This window comes from Pleurodeles waltl, chromosome 1_2, assembly GCF_031143425.1.
Source record: "Pleurodeles waltl isolate 20211129_DDA chromosome 1_2, aPleWal1.hap1.20221129, whole genome shotgun sequence".
In the NCBI taxonomy this organism is placed as follows: domain Eukaryota; kingdom Metazoa; phylum Chordata; class Amphibia; order Caudata; family Salamandridae; genus Pleurodeles; species Pleurodeles waltl.
Window position 1 is genome coordinate 1,173,928,291 of NC_090437.1, and position 23,613 is coordinate 1,173,951,903.

The window sequence follows — 23,613 nt, forward strand, 5'->3', positions numbered from 1 at the left end:
TCATAGAGTGATATACATAGTGGCTCCATACAGAGGAAGTGCTTTGCACTTCAGCCAATTTATTTTATAACCCAGTAGTCAAACAAAATTTCCAATTATGGACATTAATACGGCTATCGATCGTCCTGGGTTCCTAACATGCTATCCTCCTAGATTCAATCACAATATATTCTGTACCACCAAGCTTCTCTATATGGTCCTTAAAGTACCCACAAATAATCTGCCTGTCCTTATTTCTGAGAGCCATCAACCCTCTTTCCAGGCACAGATCCCTCAAATAATCAAAGCATGGGGTGTTAAGGTCAACTCATACCAGATTTGTATCTGCCGTTCATATTTTCAGGTGACGTACTCAAATTGAACTTTTTTTCCTTTGCAGACAATTGGAACTTAAATCTATAGATCCTACACTGCTTGCTGCCAGTTGTTATACCTGGTTCAGTGGGTGGGGGGAGGCTCTTGTTCCCTGAGGTCCATATTGTGGAGCTGCAAACTGGGCCACGTATACCACTATAGCACTCGACGTTCAAGGTCGCAAGGGTGACCAATCCAAGGCGTCTTAGAAAGGTATTGGGGGGATTAGAGACTCAGAACTCGGGCAACGATAGACACAATAATTGAATGAATAAGAGCAATAGTTAGCCTGTCTGCGGTACTTCCACCCACAGTAAGTAATCTACAACCTACCTGCTAGAGAACGTGTTACTGGGAGCCCATTCTACTGGGAGACCACTCTCCAACAAATGTTAACAAATCCAGAAAGGAAAGAGTAATACAGATGCCAGAAGTCACATCCTCCAGAAGCATTCCTGGGCAATTAGCAGTGGAAGAGGCGCAGATAGACGAAGTCTAAGCTTGGAAGAAAATGTTCTACCTTCAAACCATCACATTGTGGAGCAAGAGGTAACTATTCCTTATCCCTGTGCTACACATTTATTCTGCCCTCATGCAGAGGGAATCCGGGTAATATTTAAGGAAGTAACGGAATAAGCATGTAAGGTGACCTGCTTTATGTCAACCTATCCTTTGGATATTCAAATATAGTAGGTTGGGTTAAAAGACGGAAATATAAAATAGATAAAGCACTGTAAATATCGGATAAGGATTATGGCCCAGATTTATGAAAAGTGGGGCTGCACCTAGTGCAGCGCCACTTTTCTTGTGCCCCTTAGCGCCCCCTAACGCCACAATGTGTGCGCTGTATTTCAAATATGGTGCACCATGGCAGTAGTCAGCGGGACATAATTGTTGGCGTTAGTCCGGCGCTTTGCAGGACTGGCGTCAAAAATGTTGACGCTAATCCTGCAAAGCACCCAGAGTCCCATTGTACACAATGGGAGCCTCTTTTTAACACCTGCACTTAGCAGGCGTTTAAAAATGCTGATCAAAATGGTGCACAGGAATCTCATAGATTCCTTTGCCCCATTTTTACGCCCCCCCCCTAGCCTCGGAACTCCCCCCTTGCATACATTATGCCCGGCGCAGGCATAATGTGGCACAAGGGTTTACAAAGTGGCGCAAAGCAAGCATTGCGCCACTTTGTAAATATGGCGCTGTCTTTTTACCCTTCCAACACCACATTAGCGTAAAAAAATGACGCTAATGTGGCGTTGGAATGGCGCTAGGCCACCATAAATCTCGGCCTATATATTCTGACTCACATGTAGTAGTAACTGTTGGAAATATAAAGTCACACAACAGACCATCTTTTTCTGATAAGAAGAAACATTTTTACCCATGCCAGTAATCGATATGAATCTCTTTTCCTTTCATTATATATTTTTACTATCTACATTTTGTGATAACATTTTAAACCTTTTTTCACTTTTTTAAATCAAAGTATTCTTTTTGATGAGACAAGGAATGCTGGCAACATCATGGTGTTCCGCTGTCAGCTGCATAGTTTTTTCCAACTGCGTATACATATGTGTTGGGAGAGGACTGTCACTTGCCTAGCAAGTTCATGTGCACTCCTGTCCTTTATTACCAGAATGCTTGATAAACGTGTTTTCTGATTTTCTTTTAGCCCCAGCAAACAGGAAGTCCCATATGCGCACTGAGGCCTAGACCTGAATTTGACCATGAGACTCGGGTCCTGGCTCAGAGGGCTGGAGGAGCACCAAAAGTATACTCTCTACCAAACGCAAGACTGCTCCCTGTGCAATTGGCACAGACTCTGAGTGGTGGTGGCAGCATACTATTTTTGAATCTGTAGTTGTGGACAGGCCTTTTTACCTGTTCAAATCCCTGGTTTGACATGGTACAAAACTGAGGTTATGATACAGCCTCCCCCAGACAATGGAAGTGTGTTAGCGCACCGGGTCCTTTGTACGTAAACTTACAAGGGGACGCGTATAGGCCGATGAACCTTTTGAATCGCATGGAATATCCTAGCTATGTAGTGATCAATGGTATCAAACAATCAGCACAACCAATTACTAATATTAAAATCAAAACAATCATAACCATCAATTCATGATTAATCACAACTCTATAAGGCGTTTTAACCATTTTTATTTCCCTATTAGTTACAATACTAAGTCATCCATAAGATTAAACTTTATTCAATCTACTCAAAATTAATTAATCAAATGAACACTAATACATCATCTAATTGGAGTTTGAGAAATCACATATTCGAATGCTTCAACATAAGCCAATAAAAATGAATACATAGCATCAATAGCAGAGTTCAGCAAGTAGTTTGTCAGTCATTTGTCACTGTCAAACGTCACCCCTAGGAAACCTACCCAACCAAGATTAGTATTAGCATGTGGGGCTTCATGCAAAATTGATTTAGAAAAACATGAATTTGGAAAACATCTTGCTACGAGAAAAACTATAAAGCAGCGCAGTTGGTACCTAGAAGGAAAGGCACAAGTTAGTCAGTCACATTATCATAGCTACCTATCCACGGAATGGATCAGCAACAAAGTCAGTCTTCGTCTTCAGGTCATCAATAGATCAGCAACGATCAGGCTCTCAGAGTGTGAGCCAAATGACAGAATCTCGAACAGCGTCTCCTGATGTCATCAACATCTCACTCCCATTCTCCCGCATCTGAAGTCTTAGCCCCTTGTCATGACCTTTTATTAGGGTCTCCCAATCCATCCCCCTGATTTCCAATTGGTCAGTCAGTCGGCAGATATGACTTTAACCTATAACATTAATTTATCTAATCTATACATTTTAATATCAGTCCTTTCACAGCACGCGGATTGGTCCACTATACGCTGTCCTCATCATCTGGCTCTTCAGGTATCGAAAATGTTGTATGTTCCTCTTCAGTCAGTGCTTCCATTTTTCAAGTCCTGGGAAAGTACATTTAGCCTACTCTACACATAATTGTATCAAATTGTCTTCATCATCTCCTGTCCGTCGGTACATTTCAGAAAATTCTAGCTAAGCAACTTTAACATCGGGTGGTTCAGGGTCAGGTTATGCTTCAGCTTCTCTGCAGCGCTTTAGTATTTCAGCTCTTCTTGTGAGGCCTGGAAAAGCTAGGCCTTAACCTCAGCTAAGTTAACTTCTATAAATTAATATAAACACAGGTTATACATTTTAATATGACATATTACTACATTATTTTTTTTCACATTTTCATTACCTCATACATCTTTTATTTTAGCATGACTACGTATAAATGTCTAACAATCCCCGTGGTCACAATTTCAAACGTGCACATTATTTTCTCTACAACTAATTTCTCTATGAACTTTCATTAATCAAACTCGTAATCATTCATTAATAAATTCTAATTAGAATATTTGCGCCAGCAAGTGAGATGTCTACACTCCCGAGCTGGAGCCTATAATCCTAGTCAATGAAGTGTGGAGTGATCAAGAAATTGTTTGGTAAGTTTATTAGCAGGTGATTGCTGAATATTCATTCCAGAGTGCATCCATTTAATTGATGGCAAGAAAATGGGGGATAGTGGGAGTCCGCATATTCATTTGTTAGAGGGAGACAAGTTTCTGGACCCTTCCCTTGAGTGGCCCATCCAGGAAGCCTAGCTGCAGAGCTTCACACTTATTGTGCCTCATGTTATGAGTAGTCCTACTTCGAGCAAGCTTCACCACTACCAGCTGGGAGACTCATCGCCTTCAAACAATAATTGTGTGTTTGCTGAAGTTAGGAGATGGAATGAACCACACCAGATTGAGTCCTAGTTATTAGACAGTGGATCCACATTCCTTTTCTGGAAGTTGTGTATAAAAGTGAAACTCAAATGTCCCAGTTAAAAGCTTTTTTCCTGGCCAATAACAGGAGTACTTTGTATAGTATGCAGAGAGTTGCTCTTATTCAGAGCATGTATTGCAGATACCCAGTCTCCCAGACATGAGGGGACATCACCTCAGGTCTGCACATCGTACTGTGTAGCAGTTTGTCTGCTTGAAGCCTGAGAGACGTTCTGCCTGCTGAGAGGGTAGAAGTAGCGACTTTACATGCAGGAGTCATCTGCCTTAGGAGGAAAACCCATTGCCAAGTCCGGAGAAGGGAGTGCCTCAGGAGGAGCGGACTGCTATAGATGGGTGCTTACAGTTGAACCAAGTGTGCCTGAGGGTCTCTCAGCCCCTTTGAATACACAAGATGTTCCAACAAAATCCTGTGATCCTCATGTGCTCTCTCCACGGACTGCCCAGAGGAAGTTCAGAGGACCTGTACTGATTATTATTTTTTTGCTGCATCCTAAGGACCACAACTCTTTACCCCAGATGGGAGGAAGGAGTTCCCCAGCTGTGAGGGCCAAATCTGGCCAACCTTAGCACCTTTACCCATGTTGTTGCAGCTTCCATTAGCCCAACGCATGGTAGAGGAGTCCTTGCTTTGCAAATGAACCCCCCTCGACCATGTGCACGACTACCTACATAGTGCAATTAAGATTGCATGCACAGCTTGGAGATCCCAAGTGCGCTTCTCCTCAGGTAATGCAAGAAGTCATGTAAAAGGTTTTGGTGAGACTTTGTTGAGATTAGTGAAAGCCGAGAACTGCCTAGTCAAAGCATACAGACTGACGTATGGGTCACAGAATTCAGGAGTTTTCCACAGTGAGCTTGTACCTGTGCTTAAAGGTTTGTAACCCTTGTACAGCTATAGAATACCTCCCTGTAATGCTGCATACCCCTTATGTGTGGTATGGAGGAGTGGGGAGATTGAAGGGCTTCTAGTTGTCTTAAAAGTAAAGCAGGAGGCTAGACGTTACTTACTGTGTATTTTGCTTGACTGTTTGAGCTCTGAGCCTCTATCCCACACTGAGATGCCCTGGACTTCTGCTCTTACTACCCTGAAAGTCTAGTGTTGTAGGGGAATATTTGGCCCAGTTTGCACTCCACAGTGTGACCGACCACAGGGCAGCAAAAAACAAAGAACCCCATCCAATACGGTTGTGGCTTATTAGCCCCTCCCTTCCTTATCACCCCCCTCAAACCGGGTATGACAGTGAGAAAATGGAAACAGAATTGACCAGAAAAGTTATCACAAGGCACAGCTAGTAAACAGAGTTAAGGAAAGTCACTTACCACAATTAAAATGATACTGTATTGACAGTTCTCTGAATCATTGTGTATAACACTAAGGAATGTAGCAGTTTCAATTGTTATTGTATTTTAGGTATTAGAATAAACAAGAACATAATCATTATTTTTCTGTAATCTAGGAGCTATCGGCCAGACTGCTGTCGATTCATAGTGACCAAGACCTTATAATTGTGACATTCAAAACATTTGAAGAAATATGGAAATTTTCTACTTACTATTCACTTGGTAATGTATTGACTATGAGACTCTCTCTTCAGAAGTCTGTCATGTTATGTCCTCAATTTTCTTGCAGAAGTCTGTCATGTTATGTCCTCAATTTTCTTGCATTGTCTTCTTATTGGTTTCTGATAGTCTTAGTCTTGAAATCCTCAACCATTAGACGTACATCACTTCAGACACACTCTTTTAAATGCATTTGATTTGAAATCAAAATAACTCTGAAAAGTAAAATCTGAACAATGTCAGGTGACTGAGGACTTGGTAGGAAGACTGATGGCAAACTCTGGTACCTGTAGACACTGTGATTTCTATGCAATAGTTCGAGTGAGACATCCTTTATGCCTAGCCTAGTTCATAGGAAACCACACACCACCACCAGAACAACTAATTATGTTGTCTGTAAAGTACTTCTTCTGTCTTCTACTTTTACCAGGGCATATCCAGTGAGCAAATCATAAAGCAGACGATCCCCACTGCTATTTGTACCACAATACCTATACTGCAAAAAAAAGGATGGCAAGAGTGTAAAAGCTTTTCAAAAACCACATTTAGATAACTATCTAGGAGAAGATAAATTGTAATTTCTGGTGTAACCTTGTGAACAGTGATCCTCCTCACTTTTTTATTTTTATGCTACTGGTATTGACTGTGCTTTTTATTGATTATGTTAAATTATGTTTCATGCCACTATATACACCCCTTTTTCACACTTAGCTTTATTTAGATCAATTCCAGCTTTCTTTGATGCTACCATGTGTCATTGTGGTTTCTTGTTTGAGGTATGTGTCTGTCAAACATATGTTTCTTCTGAATGAAGTACAAGTAGTCTACCACTCTTCTTTCTCTCGCATGATTTTCTGAAAGGTAATAATTTGTTCTCCAGTGCTAAAGTGAGTCCACAATGCTGATGTTGTTTTGATGTGGGCAGTAGTATTTCTGTACCTGGCTCTTGATAGAGCATTATCATCTAGGGTCAAGGACACAACCAGGTAAGTAGTGACCTGGGTGGATCCACAGGCCCCAGGTGGAAGCCAACTCTGAGTCAAACACTACCTTGAATTGCACATTACATTAATATTGCTATTGTAAATTACCCCTTGAATACTGGGGCACATTTTATTAAATTATGTGTTAAATGGTGTGTTTCTGATGGTACTGTATAGGTAGACTTTTATACACAACCCAGCTGTATTGTTTTAGTTGCTAAGGAATTGTAATTGTTAGGTTGAAGCCTACCAGTTGTCTGGATGTGCAGACTTCTATGGGGCATTCTGAAAGCTTCCCTAGGAATGCATTCTGCCCATTGTTTACCATTGGTTTTGTGGTTTGTAACTCACATTTGTTTGCTTTCATTTAGCTGGCTTTATTTGTTTTGGGCCGACCAGCGTGTATTTAACCCTCCTGTGGAGAATACCTTGTTTACCACCTCTGACTGGTTTCTTGTATTCTTCCATGAGTGATAGCTTTTTGGGAATTCTTTTTTTCTTTTTGGTGAGGTACTCCACAGGAGCACATATGTTTTCAGTCCTATCCTTTGTATGCCTCCCTTGTTCAGGAAGCAGTAAATATGCTGTATTTCTTTGAAAAAGTTTCCTGCCTCCTATATTTCTGCTTGACTGATTCTACTAATCCTTGCTAGTACCAGTTCATCGATCTTGCTTGTCTGTGAGGAACAATGTTCTGTCTACAAGCGTGTTTATTGTGGTCAGTGCTGTTAACTAGTAGCATAACTTAAACAATCCTCTTCCTGAATTTTGCACTCTTGCCATAGGCCCTGGAAGTAGGAGAGTGAGAGGTGCTCAACACCACTAAAATAACCATGCTGGAGTTTGGAAGTGAATAAGCAATAAACAGGACTTTACATGTTTTTATCTTGCCACATTTGCTATGAATTCAAAGACAGAGGTCGAATATTAGGCTCTGTCATACAGGAAGCTCTATGGTTTCTTCTCTTTTCTCTGGCTGCAAAGTGAGAGGATTTATGTGGCAATCCTGCTGGTTTCTTTCCTAACACGCTGCAACCTATAAATGAACTGTACAGATACTTCAGAATATATCGGAATTAGGAAAACACAAATGAAGCATTTTTTTTTTGTAATTCTGAAGTGTAGTGGAAAGAAATATTTTAATAGGTTCAAAACAAATCAATACACTCGGTGACACAGATTTCCACACGTTATCATTTGTGCTCTGTATAGTTTCCCAGAAAAATGGTATTACTGTGCACATGTAACAGTCATTTCGATTGAAAATGTGTTCTCTGTAATGGCAGAGCTACCACACCATGCTTACTCGGCTCTATGCAACTCCACTCTACAACACTCAACTCCACTCTTTGCTATTCTGTGCCCCTCAACTCTGTGCCACTCTGTCATTTCACTCACTCTTGGACACTCTATTCCAGTCTACATCACTCTACTTCATTGTCACTCCACTCTATGACACTACTCCACTGCAAGCCACTCCACTCTATGCCAGTCTACTCCACTTTTCACCACTCTAGTCCACTCTAAGCCACTCCACTCGACTTCACTTTATGCCACTCTACACCACTCCACTCTACCACCTTCTATACCAATCCCCTCTACTCTACTCTGACACTACTCCACTCTAAAACACTACTCCACCCTACAACACTACTCCACTGTAGGTCAGTCCAGTCTGTGTCACGCTACTCCACTCCATGCCACTCTTCTCCTGTCTTCACTACTCCACTCTAGTCAGCTTTGCCCCACACTATGCCCCTCCACTCTTCGACACTGTACTCCACTCTGACACTCTATGCCACTTTACTCTATTCCACTCATCACTGCATCACTCAACTCTGACATTCAACTCCATGACACTTTACTCCACTCTACCACACTACACTCCATTCTGACACTCCATGATTCTCCACTCTACAGCACTCTACGCCACTTTTCTCCATTCTGCACCATGCTATGCCACTCAACTCAATGTCACTCCACTGAATGTTGTGCAACCAGCACATGCCATTTCGTGGAGGTGTGCAAGTTTTCAGTTCAAATTATTTATTGGTACACAAAGTGGTTCCACTCTCTGTAATGATCAAAACTATGAATTACTCATCAGCCCAGTGAAATTACCAGCCATCACACCGCAGAGACTTATAAGTGTACTCCTGACTGCGGGTGGATCCAGCCAAGCTCCGTGGAGGTGCAGCTGTGGGCGTCTAGCAGCTGCAGCAGGAGGATGGCAGGGTCCTCTTGCATCCACAAAGCAACAACTCATCTGCTGAGCCACATGTTGCTCCGGAGAGCACCTGCTGCACCTCCTCCACACTTTGTATGAATACAAAGAGGTCACCTCTTGACTAGTGGCCCTGAGATGAGAGGCCTAATTTGCAGTGGGAGCCTGGCAGAAAAGCCAGCATTCAGCATATCCAAGATCTTTTGCTGTGAGGGCAGGTGAGTACCACCCCTTGTTATTAGCAGCAAGCTAGAGCCACATATATCACCCCCTGTTTGTCACTGGGGCTCTGACAGAGAAAAGTAGATCAAGGTAGCCAAGTTGATTCATCAGATCATCCAGGCTTGCTGTTGCCAGCGGTGTGAGTCCCCACCACATGACTGGTTGATGTTTGAGTGCAGTAAGAGACATCAAAGTTTGGATAGCGATCAGATTTTAGTATGCTGTTATTTGAGTAAAGGGGCTGCCTACTAAACACGAAGGTACTAAAAAGAGGGACAAAAACAGTTTTTCAACCTGTGCATTTATGGCTAGGGAGACTTTGCAGTACATGTGGAAGACAGATGAGTAACTAGATGAACGAGTCCCTTTGTGTAGTAGCACACTCATCTTTACAGCTGTGTGGGGTCTCCAGAATAGCCCCTAGAGAGGAAGGTCACAGCAGTAGAGGGTACAGTGGATATATGTCTGTTCCATACAGAACTCTTAGTGCAGAATATTACTGTCAAGCACTCGATCTGAAATCATCAGTGATTGATCCCTGCTCTGAGGAGAAGATTTACAAGACTTCAAGAGTTGTGCCATTGACTCTGTCACACGTCTGGAAAGCCAGCTGCAACACTTTGTTGGTGTGGCACTTGTGTCAAACATCTATTTGATGGAAATTCCACAATTTCTGGCTGAAAAGTCTCTTACATTGGGAATCCAAGTGTTTTTTGGACAACATGGTTCTTCTGCCTAGAGACCAACCTGGAAGAACCCTCGGTGAAGGAGTAACAAAGAAATACTGTTGTCATTTTAAAGGCATCCCTGCCTTGCAGACTGTCTTTAAAAAGTAAAATGAGTGCAAATTCGACTTTGGAATTAAAGATACTTCCAAAGTGATAATCTACCTTATTTGTACAGATCAGTGGTCCCTAAGATCTCCCCTTGGTGCCCCGGGGCGGGGTGCCATTTAACTATAAGCAGGGACATTATAAAATATGTTTTATATGCCCTGGTGAAGGGAAAAAAATCCCATTTTATTTTCCCCATTCTAGATGCTTAGCTCCATTGGTTAACAGTGGGCTATTTCAAATAAGCATAAATATTGCAAGGAGCTAAATTTGTCATTCAAGGATTCAAATGATTGGTAATAATAAATACAGCTTGCCACTGTTAAGTAACTAATACAGAAGATAAGTTATAGAACCTTCTTTTCTGTAAGCCAAAGTCCAGTCTGCTAGTGGCCTCTGATTGGTCAGGCTTAGCCAAGCTGGTATGTGGCCTGCATAGCGCAGAGGTTATCTGGGGAAGGGAGACCTGCAACTGCAGGGCTCAAGGCCAGGAAGGGGGTTGGATAAATCAAACTGAGTTTCAAAGAGAGCAGTACAGCTGGGAATGCCAGCCAGGCCGGCCTACCCCCTCTTTCTGTACCCCTCAGACTGATTGTAGGCACAGGAAAGGAATTTGCAGGGGATCGGAGCGGAGTGTTAATGGAAATGAGCCACAACAATAGGTTGGTTTAGCTAGGTCTTTCGCTGCTGGAGAAAAATCATCCGTGTTGGATTTTAAAGTGCAGTGCTTTGTGGGACAAGAAAACCCCACACTTTGGAGAAAGATGTCATGCTTTTGGGTGGCACCCTGCATCTCATTGGAAAGTGGCCCCCCCTTGCTTGTCCCCCAGGATGATTGAATAAATATCTGGGAACTGCATAGCAACTCAGATCTACTGCCTGAAACCACCAAGAGAAGAAGGACTGCCCTGCTGGAACCCTGGTCTGCAACCCAAAGGACTGCACTATGGAGGACTGTTCCTGTTGCACTCTGGAACAACAGCCATGATGACTTTGCCTTGCTTCAGAAAGGATGGCCTCCCTGAAAGCAACAGGCTAACAGAGCTTTCCTGCACCAACTGTCACAAAAGTCCCCAGCCTGGAGTACCTCTAGTGTACTTTAAAGGATTTGGCCAGATACATTGTGGGAATTGTGGAAAGTTGGAGAAGTTTGGAGCAGCTTTTGGGAAAAGCTCTATAAGATGAACGACCCGCTGATGAGAGTAAAGCTGCCGCCAACAAACTGCAAACCGGCCTAAATTTCAGGTACGTCCCTCTGAAGCTCTGGAGCTTTTCCACCTCAACAACACTTCCAGGATTTAACTGGGGCTTTGCAGAAGCTCAAGCTGACAGCGTCACTTTGGATCCCGGTCAAACAAGGAGCATCACCCAATGGTGAGAGAAAAAGTGCCAGATTAAGTCAGAAGGTAAAACTTTGATCAAGGCTTCCCGCTCAGTGTATCCGAGCAGGGCCCCATTGTGGTTGGCCTCAATTTGTACCTTAGTCTCATTTTGGTGTCATTTTAAAGATATATATTTTTTCTATTTTTATAAATTAGTGTGAAGGACATTGTCACTAGCCACATATCCAGTCTTCCCAGTATGCTAGGACATATCTCAGCATGTTTAGCACCTTATGCTTATCTTTTTCTGGCAGTCTTTCATTGAGTTACCTACAAACCCTTCGCCCTAGAAGGGGGACTATTCCACAACCATATGTTGTAGCGACAACTCCAGAACTTTGCAACACTCAGGACTGAGTGGCAGGGGTCTCCATTGGTGACAAGTTCTTCTTCTATAGTACACTACTGGATATGGATTATAGACATATTTTAGTTACTATTCTTAATCAGCTGACTTGTTTATGAATTCTTAAAAAGTATTTCAAAATTATACAATTTAATATTTTCCTAATGTTTTAGTGTTTGGAACCATGGGTCCTTATTTTAATTGAAGGTATGTCTTCATTTATGTACAGGTTTTTTAAATCACTGTATGGAAAATATGCTGTTAGATCAGTCTTTTTGGCTGTCTTCAGTGGAAGACAGTGAAGAAGAAGAAGTGGGTGTTGAGGTCTGTATAAGCGATGGATATCTAAATCTAATGTACAGAGGACTTCTCATGCAAGAAGGTAAGACTGAGCTTCTTTTAATTAATGTTATCATTTGGAGAATGTGGCAAAATTATGTAGTAGTGGCCAATGAGGTAAAAGAGTTATTGGTCAGAATTACTGCTGGATTGCATCAGGAGTTCGCTATGGGAGTGGACAATGTGATAAATCAATTAATATCAAATATTTGCTTATTTATCTGCTCTCCATAAGACCCATATAACAGCTCATGGTACTAGAAGGGGAGACATACAAAGGGAGACATGGTAATACTAGGGTGTTACAACAAATCTGTAATGAAAGGTGTAGGGAAACAAGTGTTTTCCTCTAATTCCACTCTATGGTACTGGTATCGAGGCCCAATTGGCCAGGATATGCCTTCCCGTTCAAGGAGGCATAATTATTATGTTATTCTACAAATAAAATGCAAGTCACTTTGGCATAAATGTGATCTCAATATTAAGGGCCTTAGACTGGCATGAAAATAACTGATAAAATGATGTTTTACTTTGTTACACGTTTTACCAATAGCCATATTTTGACACTTTAAATAAAATATGTGGCATTGCATTGCTCATTGGGAAGGGAAGGTCAACGAGCTGAACATATGTGGCTGTAACAAAATGCTGATCATCAGGTTGTGCCTTCTAATCCCAGTAAGCCTTCAGGTCAATGAATTGAGTATTGTGAATGGGTAATAACAGTAAAATCTTTTTTTGTAAGCGGTAGAAATGAGACTTTAGGGATCAGTCGTTACATAAAGTTATTATTGCAAAATTATCAAGATCATTTTGCAGAAATACAGTTTGGGAAATGGTGGGTGTTAGGAGGCGAAGAAGTAGATGGAAAAGAGCAGGATTGAGCTTTTGCTATTTTGTTAGTGAATTGTGACCATTGTGTTTGAAATAAATGCACAGCCCTGTCATCTGTGCATTTTTGCTGAATGGTATCATGATAACGCCCCATAATACACATTGTAAGTCCATATAAAATACACTTGAAAATGTCACTAGCATGTTTGCCACTTTTTATGATTGTTAGCCATGCATAAAAACCGAATTTCTCAATTTATAAAATTTTTCCCCAAGTTGCACTACTCAAATTAGAACAGTGTTAGTCAACATCAAAATGTTGCAAATGTGGTGCACGAGATTTTATTCCATGTGTGAATTACTCGCTAGTGATTATATTGTTCTCTTTCAGGGACATTTTTTGTGCACTGTCCGGACAAGCAGATACGAGAAGCAACTGTTGTAGACAGTGAGTTGAAGATACACCAAAATAGTGAAGACACCCAGGAACCAGCGCCTATTAATCAGACATTACACTTTAAAGCTTCTCTAAAACCTGTGAGCCCTTTTCATCAGTAGGTAGTTGACATTCATGTGGATTACTTTTTTACAATGAAAACATTTATCTGTTTATAGAACGACTGTGCTTGTTATTATTTTTTCATGCTGATTTAACATATTTCTTTAAAGTCAACAGTTAGATGTAAAAAGTTAGGAGTGAGCAGTTAAGTGTGTTATCATTATTGTACATTCTATTAAAATGACCACATTTGATTTGCAAAATGATAATTTTTGGTAAAAACTCATTGGTGCTTTGGTGATATTTTACAGAAAAATAGGTAAATTGTGCCATGCATGATTTATAGAGTGTATGGCTAAAATCTATGACTTTTATCACAATTCATAAGCATTTCTAAATTGTGTCGTGTATAAGCTCTGCATGTCCTAGTTAACACACTGTCCATGTAAACTGGCATCTGTGTTTCTAAAACTATGCATTGATTGTTTGAAAAAACAATATCCATGCATTAAAACATGTTAATGTGAATGTCTCCTCTATCTAGGCACGTCTTGTGGCCATGAAACAAAGTGTGATTAAAATCTGAGCCACCCAGACTTCAATAAAATTTGTAGCAAGTTCTGGAAATGTATACAAAATTAAGTATGACCTATGTTTCCCTGATGAATATCTGAAACTTGCTTGATTTCAGACTGATTTGATATGAAACGGATGTCAGAAGGGGCGGCATACGGCCGGGCCCCAATACTTGATATACCTACCGGCCCTGGACACTTTCTCTGATTATTCGCTTCACATCTTTTCGATATACTGTACAGGCTCATTATATACTTCCGTATCTTGACACCTTGTTGAAATCCTTTTACAATATTTGGATACCATTTTGCCCTGAGGAAGCCCAAGTTTATGGGGCGAAACGCGTTGGCTGTCTTTTCTGTATGAACTGCATGTTATAACAAGCCTTCTATGCCAATTAAAGAAGTTCTTGGAAGGCAACCTGAAAGAAGTTCTCATCGTTTTCATTTCAACTGTATTGGACTGTATCAGTACACTACCATTGCTGGATTCTTTGGGTGGTGCACCCCCTGAATGCTTTTATGAAACAGATGCTTGTTCAATAATGTTGTTGCAATACGCAAAGTCAATTTAGAAACTCAAAAAAGTGCTTGAAAATAATTGACAAGAGTTGGAACCTGCATTCTATCAAACATAAACCAAGTACCCCACAGGATCAATGGAACACTCCGGATAACTATTGTACACAGAAAATATAAAAGAAACCCATCTTAAATACTGCGGATTCAAACTTAAGCTTTTTAGTAGAAGAATAATTGACGTCTTCATGCAGGTAGTAGAAGATGTCTTAAAAGAGGGAAGTGTTAATGATTTGTAGAATAAGAAGAAAGGCCTCAGTTGTGAAGGTTCTGACATGTAGGCTAGCGTTTGGTTGCCTGGAATTGAAGATTGTAGAGTGTTGGATATTTTGACAAGATGTTTAGAAAAGTGCCACTCAACCTACAAAAAGGTATGTTGTTAATAGATTCTTTGGAGTAGATCACTTGAAGGTTTTGATATGTGTTTTAATCATGAAGATTTTTTCTCTTGGAAAAATGTGCCTATATTGTCAATTTAATCTCAGAAGGGGAAATGTTATTGACACTGATTTTGACTGTAGCACAAGACTTGCCTGTAGGGTTACATACTTCTTAGACATGTTATTTGAAGTATTCTTCCTATGCAGCCAGTATAGTTTTTTGGTACATTTTCTGTGGGATTTCAGAGAAGCAAATTCTTCAGGGACCATAATGCCTTTCCAAATTTATTAAACTTCCTTGTTACACTGACCTTCATAGTTCGATGTCATCAATGCTTTTAGAGTTGTAATCTTTCATTTGTAGGTATTAGAGCATTCATCACCACCATAGTTATTTTCATAGATTTATGAAATAAATAAATAAAGGTAGGTTGGTAGCTTGTAGTCTAGCTACAAACAAGGGCTGATGCTTTCTTTGTGTACCTTTTTACAGTCTACCCTCAGGATTTGTATTCCTTTTATCTGTATTTGCCAATCTTGAGAAGCCTCCAGATGACAAGACTAGTGAAAGGAATGGCTCTCTGGCCCGTGGCACAACTAATAGATATTTTCAGTGCAGGAAAGCTGTACCTATAAACAGATTCAAATAACTATTTTTGTTTTGTACATTGTGTACTGATGCCTTCCTGGTGTTTAAATACAATAAAAGGAATGCACACAAACTTTGTGAATACATAATACAGTAATGACTTAAATTTGAAATTGTAAAACATAGATATTAGGTCACAACAAAATAAAAGTGTATACAAAATAATGAAAATATTTTTATTAATTTAGAAATATATTTCATATAACTACCATCAGATCATAACTTTTTAAAGAGCTGTACAAACTACTCAAGTTATTCAAAAATGGTTTGTCTTAGTATAAAGTTGAGATTTACTTTTATTTTTTTTAACAGTGAAGGTCATCCTTCTAAAAACAAGTTTTCAAATGTAGACTTGGTTGACAAAGTGCCATAAACAGCCTTCAAGGTGTTTCATCAACCAGGAAATAGCCATGACTTGGACAATACACATTGTCCTGTTTAATTTTACTTTTTCACTCCCCAAAACATATATTTTACCTCCCAACTTATTTAATTACATTTCACACATTTCATGAACTTGTTAACATGTTGGGAAAAGCTTCATAAAGACTAAAAACAATTCCCAGTTGTGAACATTTGTAAATCTTAAGTAATTACCAGTCAAATATGGATTGTCCTGTGATTGTGTTTCAGGCTTGTTTATTTACATTTTGGCCAAAGATTTGGGGGGAGACCATCAACCCCAACAGAGTAAGACCTTATTCTGGGTTGTTCCATTGAGCTACTGGCAGATAGTCTCAATACTTGTTGGGATGCAAGGCATCCTAACTGGTCTTGCCCACTCAAAGGTGAGAGAAATGTTTATTTAGTACAGGTTTACCTCATTTACCAGTAATTTCACACAACTCTTGAAACACCCACAGGTTTAAAGTAAGTTGCAAACTGCCTCTGCATAATCAATGCAAAAGTAGCCAAAACAGCCGTACTTTGCATGTATGTATGTGTTATGACAAAGATACAATTTACCATGTTTTCTAGGTCTAAGTCCAAGTTACATCTATTAAACTCCTTAGGGATTCAAACATCAAGAGTAAAACTCTTACTAACCAGTTCCGCCACTGCACTGAGCACTGTCTGGTTGCCACACTGCCCCTGCAAATTGTGTCCAATGTATGAGTGTCTCCCGTGGGTAGCCTTAGGGCATGTCAAGAAGACTACTTTGTAGACGTGTTCATTTCTTATGTATGAGACTAATTAGGACCAATGAAACCAAGCAATTAAAACAATAGTGGCCAGAGAACTGAATAGATAAAAGCATCGACAGTGCCAATAAGTGCAGTGATGTGCTACACCCTACATACTGCTCACCCTGAACTCAGGTTGCAGAGTATTTTAATTTGAGCGAGGGAGCAACCAAACAAAGTATCCTACACAAGACCCATTTATTCACTGCTAACCTGTAAAGCTAGTCGAGCTGGGATGTAAACTAAGTAACTGACATGGCAGCTGCATTTTCAACAATCTGAAGGGAACAGATATTATTTTACAGTAAGCCAAGCAAAACTGCATTACTATAACCAAAACAGGATGAGCTAGGACCCCAAACCTTCTCCCTTCAACTCAGAAACAGGGAAACATTTTCCTTACACTCTACAAAAGAGAATAACATGTACCAGCAGTCTTGTTGAGATGTAGCAGTAGGTAAGATCAGAACTCATAGTAACACCAACATTTCCAGTCACAGCAGCAGGGGGTTGGAATCGGTGTGCGAGCGAATACTTAATAGAGGGTCTGTGTCTAAGGATCATTCCCTAGGATCAATGTCTCAGTTTTCTCTGCATGGGTTACTAAACATGCCAGTGAAGTAGGACTTTCTCGAAGTTCAAGGAGAATGTCAGAGTTACCACGGTTTTTTATATCATGAATTGAACATCAACGGCATAGTTAAAACAACTAAAGGGGTTAAAAAAATCTGGTAAAGAACTCAACAGACGACAAAATAATTTTTAATAAATCAATGTCTAGAGATCTTACTTTTAAAAGGGAAATTTACTTAATGTCTTTCACAACTAGCTATACTAAATATTTCATGTAAACAGTGAAAGCTAAATCTCTCTAGCATAAGCTGAGCTAGAGATGTGTGTTGGAAGATCTCTTAGTGTTGCACAAGGAGTAACCCTTCCCTACAGTGTACATCAAGGAACTCACAACTGGAAGTTCTTCCTATTGTAGTTGTCACAGAGTTCTAATTGTAAAAGTCTTTACTCTTGAATTTGTCAGGGAGACCATGAGATCCTGTCTACAGAGACTTATAAGTCATTCTAGGAATACTCAAAGTATACATTGACCTGAATTTTGAAGGCCCAAGTACAAAGCTGTTTTGCGTTTGCCAAACATGTGAATCTCACAGATGTGTTTGCGAGGAAATGCTAGATCAGTATTTGGTAGGGGCATGTTTAGGACACCTCCTCCAAATACTGACTTGAATGGGATATATTAATGTTTTGCAAAATAAATTTAATTGTAAGGTGTTAGACCTGGCATCCTTGGTGTGATTTCCCTCATGACATTGTGCCTTCAGGCTTCATATTTTGCTGATTGTTTGCTGACCTTAGGATTCTGCATACTTTACAGTTGCTAACCAGTGCTAAAGTATTTGTGCTCTTTCCCTAAAATGTGGTAACATTGGCTTATCCCCAGTTGGCATATTTAATTTACGTATAACTCCCCATTAAAGTGTTCTACATGTGCCCATAGCCTGTAAATTAAATTCTACTAGTGACCCGGCAGCACTGATTGTGCCACCCGCTTAAGTAGCCCTTAAAACATGCCACTGCAGAGTCTGTGTGTGCAGTTTTAAGCAGGCCATGCCTACCTGGTTAAATAACCTTTTTCCCAAACCCAAACCTTCCCTTTTTATACATATGTCAAACCTAAGGTAGGCTCTAAACAGCCCCAAGGGCAGGGTTCAGTGTATTTACAAAGTAGAAGTTGTACTTTTTAGTTTTACATGTCCTGGTAGTGAAACCTCCTTTATTTGTTTTTCACTACGGCAAGGTCTATCTCTCCCATAGGTTAAAATTGAGATAATTTTATTGCATCCTAGAAGTGTAATTCACAATCTGGAAGAATACATTTTTTGAGTTTGGTGTCTCTGGAATCACAATTTAAAATCACACCTTATGGTGAAGTCACATTTTAAATTGTAATTCTGAAAATGCCACTTTTAGAAAATTGGCATTTTCTTGCTTTAGCCATTTGGTTCCAGCTGTCTGTCTCTGATCACATGTCTGGGGTGGTGGACAGCTAGTCTTTGTGTATCCCCATGTGACAGCCACGCACAAAGGGAACTTAGGTGTGACTTGATGGGCGATTCGTGTCCTGAGGAGCCTTCCTGTCAGCATGCAGAAGGCTGCATATCCCACTGTAATGAGTCTGGAGCAAGGGCAAGAAGGGCAGGGACTCTTTGCACTTCGAAGGCATCTCTTTGAAGTCTCACCAATTCAAAGGCACAAATTTGTATTAAGTAATTAACCTCTGACACCACCAATGCAGTACACTTCTGTACCTGTGCCAGGAAGAAGGACTGCTATGCTGCTACGAGGACCTCCACTCTCCTGGACTGCTACTCTGCTGGACTCCTGCTTTGCTGTGCTGACATGCTGCCCTCTTGCCTGGGAGTGAGAAGGACTGGAGCTGCATCTCCAACCCAGAGCTCAAAGTGATTCCAAGTGCCAGCTGACTGGTCTCCTGATTAAAGTCTCAGAGACAGAAGACTTCCAACCAACCTAGGTCAACACCTCGACTCTGCCATCTGTGAATCTGTCCTGCCAAGTGGTGCCCCCTCAGTCCTGAATCCTTGAAAGTGGGCATAAGGTGCTTGCTACAAATGAATTGATGCATGGCTGCTGCTGCGCAGATTGGAACCAGCACATTGCCTTGTTGCGTGGATTGGAACTGGCGCATCGGCCCCATTGCGTCGATCAGAGTTGACGCATCACCTCTCCAGCATGGATCAACCTCAGCGCATTGCCTTCAGAACAGCAACATCCTGGACCTGGTGCATCGCCACTGTTGTATGGAAAAAAACAACTCATCTTTAGTACTGCGTGGGAACAATCAATGCAACGCCTCCACTGTGGAGATCAACACCAACGCATCGCTTCACCGTGCTCCCTGCATCTTCGCCACTGACACAACCAGGATAGGTACTTTGATTCAGCAGGCCCAACGAAGTCCCGATACCCAGCCTGCACTCTATCGCAGTTGGCTGGAACTTTTGACTTTGTCCCAGTCTGGCGCGACCAGATATCCTCAGTTGGAGCTTCTTGAGTTTAAGTTTTATTTTGCAGTTCGTTTTGAAAAAACATATCTCAAGTTCTACTTATTGGATTTTTGTCATTTTGGTCTTGTTTTATTTAATAAATTAAGTTCTATTTTTCTAACAAGGTGAAGGGGTTTTCACTGTTCTATGGTTTGAAGTGATGCACAAATACTTTACACATTGCCTCTAAGTTAAGCCTGGGTGCTCTGTCCCAGGCTACCAGAGGGTGAGTACAGGTTACTTTAGGGTGTTTGTGACTCACCCTGCTTGACCAGGGCTCGCACCACAGTCAACCAGTTACCCAGTTTCTAACACAAAGCATTAATATTTTACTCACTACACAAAAGAATTTGCAAACGAGAAGGGGTCCCGAAGGAACCCCTTCACCTTCGTGAATGTCAACAAAAACATTAGACTACTGTGTTCATTTCGTTTCAAAACGTAACCTGTTTTCCACCAAGAAAAACAGGTTGCGTTTTCCTTTTTTTTAAAAAAAGTTTGCGTTTAAAAAAATGCTTTACTGTGATGGCTGCCATTCATACTGGGTCGCAATTTGGAGCCTACCCCAATATTATTGGTAAACTAACCTATTGATACATAGGTCGATTTGTAATACGAAATAGATTCAGTAAACGCTGGTACACAATTTGCGACCACTTTTACTGAATTAATTCTTAGTGCATTTTGCCCTGAATCTCCCTCTTGAGACATTAAGCATTTTTGGTTCTAGACCAAGAAAAGGAGCATCTGTATTAAATTCCTTATTGCCTTTATCACAGCATGTATGATGTAAATCCCGTTTCTATTACATTCATCGGCGGTGTTTGTCCTAGTGTTCATAATGTAAACCCATTCTCATGGAACCAAAACCAGACTTTGGGTTTGCACTGTCCACCAAACTTCTGACTGGGATTTGCTACTACACTGGCTACCTCCCCTCTGGACCCATTAAGAGTTTCCTGCTGGGCAGGCAGGTGGAAACCGAGGGTTCGATGGCATCTGTCGCTGTAGATACGCATGTTCTGCAATAGCTCGCCATCTGGTGTTGGGCCGGAGTGTTACAAGTTGTTTTTCTTCGAAGAAGTCTTTCGAGTCACGGGACCGAGTGACTCCTCCTTTTGTCTCCATTGCGCATGGGCGTCGACTCCATCTTCGATTGTTTTTTTTCCGCCATCGGGTTCGGACGTGTTCCTGTCGCTCCGAGTTTCGGAACGGAAAATTAGCTAATTTCGGAAGATTTTCGTCGGTATTGTTGCGTTCGGGATCGGCGTACTTAGATTCCACACCGCATCGAAGATCGAAGAGCTCCGGTGCCCTTCGGGGTAGTTTTTTCGATCCTCCGTCGGGGCCTGGTCGGCCCGACCGCGTGCTGAAGAACGCCGATGGAACGGACCCCGTTCCGTTTCTGCCCCAAATGCCACAGTAAATACCCCTACACAGACCAACACTTGGTCTGCAACCTGTGCCTGTCACCTGAGCACAGCGAAGACACCTGCGAGGCCTGTCGTGCGTTCCGGTCCCGAAAAACACTCCAAGACCGTCGAGCCAGAAGACTTCAAATGGCGTCCGCACCGACAGCCCAACGGGAGTTCGAGGAACAGGAAGAAGAAGGTACCTTCTCGATCCAAGACTCAGACTCCGAAGGATTCGACGACACACAAACCGTGAGTAAGACGTCGAAAACCACACAAAGAAACATTTACAAGGCCCAGGGGACGCCACTGCCACCAGGCCATGGCTCGACCCATAAATTCGGTGACCGACCGTCGGCACCAAAAAAGGCCCAAACAGTGCCGAGATCGTCCGACTCCGGTCGAGACACCGGCACGCAGCCTTCTCGGGACCGAGAAAGTGCTGGAGACAAGCCTCGACACCGAGATGCCGGTGTGGACACGGCTCGACGCCGAGACAGCGGCACCGAAACAGATCGACGCCGAGAGGTTTCGGCCCCGAAAAGGAAAAAAGTCAGCTCGGAGCCGAAAAAACACGCAGACAAAGTTTCGATGCCGAAACAAACTGCAAGCGACCCAGCTTCAGGCTCTTATACAGAAGAGCACTCGCTAACCTCCCAAATGCAAAAGCATAGGTTTGAGGAAGAGCTACAAGCAACTGATGTGGACCATACGCAAAAGCGTATCTTCATTCAGCAGGGGACAGGAAAAATAAGCACCCTTCCCCCCATTAGGAGAAAGAGAAGGTTGGAGTTCCAGACGGAACAAGCACCACAACCAAAAGTGGTGAAAAGAGTTACACCACCACCCTCTCCTCCGCCCGTGATTAACGTTTCACCAGCACAAACTCCATCACACTCCCCAGCTCACACCACCATGAGCCAGGGTGACCAAGATCAGGACGCATGGGACCTATACGACGCCCCAGTGTCAGATAACAGCCCGGAGGCATACCCTACAAAGCCATCTCCACCAGAAGACAGCACTGCGTACTCTCAGGTGGTGGCTAGAGCAGCACAATTTCACAACGTAAGCCTCCACTCAGAACAGGTCGAGGATGATTTCTTGTTCAACACACTCTCCTCCACCCACAGCTCATACCAAAGCCTGCCTATGCTCCCTGGTATGCTCCGGCACGCAAAAGACATATTTAAGGAGCCGGTCAAAAGTAGGGCAATCACACCAAGGGTGGAAAAAAAGTACAAGCCGCCTCCTACGGACCCGGTTTTCATCACTACACAGCTGCCACCAGACTCTGTTGTTGTAGGAGCAGCTAGGAAAAGGGCCAACTCTCACACATCTGGAGATGCACCACCCCCAGATAAAGAAAGCCGCAAGTTCGATGCAGCTGGTAAAAGAGTCGCAGCACAAGCTGCAAACCAGTGGCGCATCGCGAACTCCCAGGCACTACTTGCGCGCTATGACAGAGCCCACTGGGACGAGATGCAACATCTCATTGAACATCTGCCCAAGGACTTCCAAAATAGGGCAAAACAAGTGGTTGAGGAGGGACAGACCATCTCCAACAACCAGATACGTTCCTCCATGGACGCTGCAGATACAGCTGCACGGACAATTAATACATCTGTAACTATCAGAAGGCACGCATGGCTCCGAACGTCTGGATTTAAACCAGAGATTCAACAAGCAGTTCTCAATATGCCTTTTAATGAAAAAGAACTGTTCAGTCCAGAAGTGGACACAGCGATTGAGAAACTCAAAAAAGATACGGACACTGCCAAAGCCATGGGCGCACTCTACTCCCCGCAGAGCAGAGGGAATTACAGCACATTCCGTAAAACGCCCTTTCGAGGGGGGTTTCGGGGTCAAAGCACACAAGCCAGCACCTCACAAGCAACACCGTCCAGTTACCAGGGACAGTATAGAGGAGGTTTTCGGGGACAATATAGAGGAGGGCAATTCCCTAGAAACAGAGGGAGATTTCAAAGCCCCAAAACCCCTGCTACTAAACAATGACTCACATGTCACTCACCCCCTCCACACAACACCAGTGGGGGGAAGAATAGGTCATTATTACAAAGCATGGGAGGAAATTACTACAGACACTTGGGTTCTAGCAATTATCCAACATGGTTATTGCATAGAATTTCTACAATTCCCTCCAAACATACCACCAAAAGCACAAAATTTAACAACACACCATTCCAATCTCCTGGAGATAGAAGTGCAGGCACTATTGCAAAAGAATGCAATCGAATTAGTGCCAAACACACAAATAAACACAGGAGTTTACTCACTGTACTTTCTGATACCAAAGAAGGACAAAACGCTGA

General features: G+C 42.0%; 1 protein-coding gene across 3 annotated transcripts in view; it reads left to right on the top strand.

Annotated features, from left to right (window-relative positions):
* Positions 1 to 23,613, top strand: part of SH3TC1 (SH3 domain and tetratricopeptide repeats 1) — a 220,636-nt gene that overhangs the window by 56,089 nt on the left and 140,934 nt on the right. For all 3 annotated transcript variants that reach the window (XM_069203387.1, XM_069203393.1, XM_069203402.1), the window contains 3 exons: positions 5,657 to 5,762; positions 11,979 to 12,131; positions 13,314 to 13,476. In XM_069203387.1, coding sequence (XP_069059488.1) covers positions 5,657 to 5,762; positions 11,979 to 12,131; positions 13,314 to 13,476 — 422 coding nt within the window. The remainder of the gene's footprint in view (positions 1 to 5,656; positions 5,763 to 11,978; positions 12,132 to 13,313; positions 13,477 to 23,613) is intronic.